Genomic DNA, 7,006 nt, shown 5'->3' with positions numbered 1-7,006 from the left:
AAACATGATAGCAAATTGTTGTAGATTATTCTCTGTACTATGCTCCCAAGTATATAGTTATATATGTACTAAATAACTACTGTTAATAGCTATACTTCCCATGAATACTGAATGATCAGGTCAATTAACAGGATAAGGGTTGAACTTTGTTCTAGCTCTTTGAAGCTGCAACGGCAAATTGTGTAGTGAATTACTCAATTTCTTTTACTTTTCACAGCTATGTGGCCCAACACCTGCTAGTTACCTGTCTTTATTTCTGCAATAAATAGCTAGTCTGTTTTGAGAGTGTTTTTTTGGCCCTGAAATAGAAGTATAGAGAATTGTAGATATGGGATGATAACCAAGGAAAAGTGTGACCAATAGCTAATTACTCACTGCAGTGAGAATAGCTGCGCAGTTGGCAGTGCATAAAGCTGGATTCAGTCATAGTCATTTAGTCAAAGAACACAAGGAGGAAATACCCAAGGTCAACACAGCACGTGTAATAAAATCGGGCTTCACATGCAACTGAGAACCAAGAAAGAGGAAAGTGTTGTCTTGCCAAACACGTGAAAATTAGCACTCCTGGGCTCTTGGGTAGCAAAGGCACTGCCATCAACAGCAGGATATTCTTTCTGGTAGAGACTGTGGGCAGCTGGCAGTTTGCCACAGACTCCTCTCCTTGCACATCTCCTTGAGAAAAGCTGGTGCCACTGACTCGGGAGGGGCATTAAAGAAGGTGAATGTGACATGAGAGAAGAGAGGGAGGTACCAGGGACTGCGTGCAGAACCATTTTCCTTTCTTCTCTCCCCCATTTGCTGATAACAAATTAAACTAGTTGTTTTCTGATAGGACGCTTCTGTTAGACTAACAAGGAATTCTTGGCTTCTTGCAGACATTGTGCTCCCCTTTTGTCCTGTGACAAGCTTTATTGCACTTTACTTCCATAAAAGCAGAGAGGGAATTGTGCTGTTTATATCTGATTAATTATATGGCAGCCATATTTCTGTATGTACTTTAAGAAAAAAAATTATATAGTCAATAACCAGGGACAAGCAAATTCTAGGATATAGCAGATAACTAGGGACAAGCAAATTCTAGGATAGCTGTTGCTGTTCGCTTCTCTTTCCAGATTATTTTTAAATCCAACGTGCATTTATGCGAAGAAAAAAAAGAACCTAGAATTCTTCTTCAATTTTTCACATTTTTTTTTTAAAGTATTAATATTCCAATGGGGGGGAAAAAGGTGCTATTCCTCTATAGTATTAGCATTTTTATGAGATTGCCTCAGTCTATGCGTAATTGAAATCAGAAAAGGACATATACAAAGATTTTACACTACACTAGCAGAAAAATACTTTATACATTTCTTAAATTAATTCTATATGCTCCTTAAATATGTGCAATTGTTATTAATATACTTCTTCAGTGCTTTATGCAAAGTGCTTGATTCTCTTCACAGTTAATTAAGCCCTCTGCTGTTCAAATTGCTGTAATCATTGTAACAGGCAGTGGTTTTAAGGATCACAGACCATGTCTTTTACTCATAAAAATCTTATTTTAAATTTTGAAAAACTGAGTGTAGATGTTTCTAAGAATACATATCAAGATAATTTTATTTCCTCACTCTCTTGTCTCCAGCATGGATCCATGTCACACCTCAGCCCGTGTTTAGATGAGTCTCTGCGTGTAACCACGGAAGGGTTGCCTGGGTTCTCTGGGAAGACAAATGGTGCAGGTAAGAGGGAGCACAAGCAGCTCTCTGCCCCTTGTGTGGTTTCAAGACAGCTTTTTTTCACCCATAACCCAATAACAAACTAGTACAGACAGAAACTGCAACTTCTCTGCTTCTCTTTGGAACTACCGAGATAGAGTGTCACTTGATGCCCAACTTCATCCTCCAAATACTGAGGCACGTGGGATTGAAATTCAACAGGGGATTCAAACAAGAGGGGTGGAACAGTTACAGGTTCATCTCACAGACTCCAGGGCTGTCCCTGGGAGCCCCTAGACAGCCTGCAGGAGGTGGGGCCAGGACTTTGCACAGCCTGCTCTTCCCAGAGGAACGGTGAGTCTGCGCTGAGCCAAAGGGCAGTGGGACACGGCAGAGCTCCTCTCCAGAAGACGCTGCCTTCAGTCCAGGTGGGCCCATCTCCTGCTCTTCCCCCACTACTCCCCACCTCCTGCTCTTCCCCCACTCCCCAGCTTAGCCTTTTATGGACATTTTGCCTAAAAGCTGGCTTAACTAAGCCAAGGCTAAGTAGCAGAGATGCTGTGATCGGTTTGCCAACTGGCAGTTTGGGATTAAATCAGCCCTACCTCGTGCTTTCTGGCGGCCTTTAAACACACCTAGCATTTCCTCAAGAGATTACTTAGCAATTTGCCATTTGTGGGAGCACCTTCAATGGCCTGCGCTTCAAAACTCATTACTTCAAGAATTTGGGAAAATATCAAAGCATTGCTATGATGTGAGGGGTTGGTTTTCTTAGCTTTGTATCCTTCCAAAATCTGTGATGGAATAGGGTAGAATTAGAACATAGTGAGGTAGATTTTCACTCACGAGCTCTCAAATCTGTCTTTTCTAATAAATAAGGTAAAGATAACATAAACAGGAGTGTCAATAAAACAGTACCATATTAATTTTACCTTTTTTTTCCTAATGCCTTTCCTGTTTTCTCTCCTCCTTTTCAGTCATCTTCTTTTTATTATTTTAATAAGGCCTAATTATGGGGAGGGAGGGAGTTTAGCACATATGAAGTAATTTTAAAATCTGAATGTAGTTAAATGTGTGTGCATCTGAATAATCAGTGTATCCCAAGGCAACCTATTATGCACTGCATTTTGCTACACAATTGGTTTTAGAAAAATAATTTTCATAATTACAATTGTTTTGGTTTAATGGTATGGGTAATTATTGTGGGTAAGCATTTATTTCTAAAGCATTTTTCTTTTTTCTGTAAAAAATTTAGTAGAAAAGGAGTATTGTATTTTGAGAGCTTCTTGGCATTTTAAAAAGTCATAACCAAGATAAACTATAACTATTTATGAAGACATAGATACTCTTTCTCTTTAGCAGCATGAATTTTCTACTAATCTTGTAAGAACTCAATCAAATTGAAACAATAAATATTCTAGCTGCCTCTTAGAAAAGTCTTCTCTGAAGTTTCTGTTCTTTCTACAGTGGAACTAGGATTTCATCTAATGGAATTGCACTGTCAAAATAAACAAAAGTCAAACACTTTGACAAAATATTTTTAGCTTCAAGAAAACTGCAGTACAGAAGTACACTTGGAACATTGAACATTACTTTCTGCTCTTTTATTTTTACATGCTGAAATTCTTATATTTCAAATAACAGTAAAGCAGTTAATTGGAACAGAAATGCCTCTCGACTTCTGATGTCATAGTGACCATGTTCTTTCTTACATTACTTTGTTTTTTGCATCCTGGATGTTTAATATGTTATGATGCCAAAACATACCGTTTCTAAAGACCTAAAAACATAAGAAGAAAGATTGCTAGAGCTAAACTATTCCTTGCTGTGCTCTTAATGTTTTACAGGTGTGTGGTACATGTGAGCTGCATTAAACTACTGACCCGTTTATCACAGTTTATTCACCACACACATTTATTTGTGCCCTTTTCCTCTCAACCTCCAGCAGCTGGACATTCCTTTCAGGTACTGTGGCCCTTGGAGAGCTCTCACTGGAGCAGATTTGTTTGAACAGGAGGAACAGGGAGGGACCTTAATCCCCAACCCCATTCTGCTGCTGAAGGAGCAGGAAAAGAAGTTGAGTCCAGGAAAAGATGGGGAGGAGCCATTGGATTTTATTTTTGTTTCTGTTTCTCAGTCACAATTTAAAATATAAAAGGTATTTTAAATAGCAATAAATGTAAATTCATCTTGGCCAACTTTGTTCTGTCCTAGATGGTATCCAGTAAGTGATCTTACTGTCCTTTATCCTGGCCCATGAACACTTTCATCCTATTTTCTCCCCTTGTCCTCCTGAGGGGAAGTGGGGTGAGCATGTGGGTGAGTGTTTGGATGCTGGCCAAAGGTTATCCACCACACAATATTTACATTTCGATTATATAATATCTATTTTACTCAGATTAAATTATAGTTGAGCATAAATTGACTATTTACTTTGCATTTCTATTGCATATTCTAAAATTATTAAATCCAATCTCTTTTTATAGGCTGTCTCTTCATTGCTACAAGTGACAGAGTGTTTTTAACTTATCAAATAGAAAGATCAATGTCCTGCTGCATTTTCCTTTGTGTTGATACGCAATTCCTCTGGAAAAGACTTCAAACAGAAAGTCAAGGACCTTTGAGCTTGTCCTCAGATTGTCCATGGGAACAGAGGTATGATTTCTGATTATTTCAGTCCTCCTAAATCTGTCATTTCTTTGTGGACCAGCAACAAACTACTAAAGAATCTACCAAAAAACCACATGGTTGTATGACTGGGATGAATCTACAGTTTTAAAGATGATGGTAAGAAGTGTTTAATTTTGCTGTTTGCTTGTGAGCTACACATTGCATCTGTTAAAAAGAGTTTTGGTACAAAAAAAATCTGAAAAAAACCTGATTTACTATACTTTTGCATGTCCCTTTCAAATACATGTAGAGACCAGAAAAGCACTTGAACGCAGTTAACTTGCCCTTCTCTCCAGGTGGCATTCTTGGGTGTAAGCAGTTCATGGTGTGAGGGATACATGTGATTATATTCTTCTTCCTATAAACTGTGGAGCATCTCCAAGGCTTAGATAAATTTTTGTATTGTTTCCTTGAAGGAAGCCAAAATTTGAAACTGGCTATTATGGAAATCACAAAGAACTATGCAAAGTTCTGTATGTGCACAGGTGCAATATTTATACTTTACCTGTCTGCAGTCTGGGAGGATGGCATCCCTCAGCTGAAGCCATTTGAAATGTATGGATCTAGATTAAGACAGTTGTTTCAGGCATTCTTTACAGAGATAGTTGCTGGCAGGGGGCACTTCATCTCCAAGTCTGTCTGCATTAATGTTTTATAGAGCCCAGACAATCACTTTCAGCCATGCATTAAATTTTTGATTTATCATAATAACCTTCAATGCTATGAATCCATAATCAATCACAATATTTCATTAACTCTGGATGATTCAATTATGTGATAACTTTTTGTAAAGCCTACAGGAAGTTAAAATGTCTTTATATTTTACATTTATTTCAATATTTAAATATACACCTGAATAATTTCTGTTCTATCTGATGAAATTATTACTTTTAATAGTGTATTTATTTAGTTTCATTTATTTCTTACTGTTTCTATCATACTGTATTTCTCTTAGGAAGAAAAGCCTGAAAATTTAATATAGAAATTTTAAATTTTTTTTGTCTTTGATAAAAATTTTTGCAATTTATTCTAAAGTGAAATAATAGGATTCTTTTAATCATAACAGACTGAAAGGAATCCTGAAGAATTAGAAGCCTGAAGGCAGGCTTTATCTTTGTGTCACAGAGGAAAACAATTAGCTGCTATTCTGACAAAATATCTGCACTTGTTGTGCATTCTGTCACAGCTACCACCATGAGCTATTGTAGTGGAATCTTCTCTCCCACGGAATGCACCAAGAGAAGTCTTTTCCTGATTTTCACCGTCTCTTTTACAATATATTTGATTTCCTATTTTTGTCATTCTTCTCACCTTGCTGCTCAACCTAAAAGTAATGATCTTCACATGGAAAGTGAAAAGAGTTTACTTAGAAAATTATCTACAAATTTCAAACAAATCTCTGGGAAACAAAACGGAGAACTACCACCTGAAAATGAGAAATCTGGGAATAAAGCCACACCCACACCTGAAAATGAGAAATCTGGGAATAAAGCCATGCCCATTCCAACACGGCCATTTGCATTCATTATTAATGAAGAAGAGAAGTGTAAAGGTAGAACACCTTTCTTGGTATTGCTGATATCAACAACAGCAGCAGAGGTGGAGCGCAGAAACGCCATCCGGAGGAGCTGGGGGAGCGAAGGCGCGGTGCCGGGCGCGGACGTCATTCGGCTGTTCATGCTGGGCAGCGACACCGAGGGTGACAAAGGGGACGTTCTGCTGAGAGAAAGTGAGCAGCATCACGACATCATCCAGCAGGACTTCCTGGACACTTACAACAACTTAACTCTTAAAACTCTGATGGGCATGAGCTGGGTGGCCTCCTACTGCAGTGGCACGAGGTTTGCTATGAAGACAGACAGTGACGTTTTTGTCAACACGATGCACCTGATTGAAAAGCTCCTCAGGCCTCTCCCACCTCCCACACAGAATTATTTCACAGGCCATTTAATGGCAGGGAACAGCCCTATTCGGAATAAAGCCAGTAAATGGTACATATCAGAAGAAGAATTCCCAGGAAACAGATACCACCCTTTCTGCTCAGGAACTGGCTACGTCTTTTCTGGAGACCTGGCTGCAAAAATTGTAGAAGCTTCTTTAATGATTAAATTTATACATTTGGAAGATGTTTACGTAGGGTTTTGTCTTCATGCAAAGGGAGTAGAAATAGTACCACCTCCTTATTCACTGTTTAACATACACAAGGTCCCATTTTCTCCTTGTGCATACAATGAATTAATTACATCTCATCACATTGAGCCACATGAGCACATACTCTATTGGGAAACACTGCAAGAGAAGAAACACATGTGTCAGGAAAGGAAGGTCCATCCTGGAGAATCCTAGGAACTTGTTTTGACAATGGGCAAAGCAGCAGATGTTTTCTTAGTAGGAACAGAACATCTGTGTAATGATAACTTTCAAGGTCCACGGACATCCTGAATCAGGTGCCTAGGTTTTGTATCAGGTTGAATTCAAAGGATTTTTCCTCCATAAAGAAGCCTTTCTCTGTTGAGTGAATTCTGATTTACCTTATTTAGTTTTGGATGAAGCATCAATTAATTTTTAAAGCCAGCAAGACCATATCAACCCTACTGAAGAAAAAGCAAAGACAATGCAATAAAACTTGTTCTTTCATTAAA

At 38.4% G+C, this 7,006-nt stretch overlaps 1 protein-coding gene across 1 annotated transcript; it reads left to right on the top strand.

Annotated features, from left to right (window-relative positions):
- Positions 1–5,558: 5,558 nt before the first annotated feature.
- Positions 5,559–6,789, top strand: LOC102043072 (beta-1,3-galactosyltransferase 2-like). The gene has a single exon (XM_005423755.2). It carries the CDS (start codon positions 5,559–5,561, stop codon positions 6,708–6,710), a length of 1,152 nt encoding a protein of 383 aa, XP_005423812.1. The 3' UTR covers positions 6,711–6,789.
- The last annotated feature ends 217 nt before the right edge of the window (positions 6,790–7,006 follow it).

Source organism: Geospiza fortis, unplaced genomic scaffold (genome assembly GCF_000277835.1).
Source record: "Geospiza fortis unplaced genomic scaffold, GeoFor_1.0 scaffold229, whole genome shotgun sequence".
NCBI lineage: Eukaryota > Metazoa > Chordata > Aves > Passeriformes > Thraupidae > Geospiza > Geospiza fortis.
This window is presented reverse-complemented; position numbering and strand designations above follow the sequence as displayed.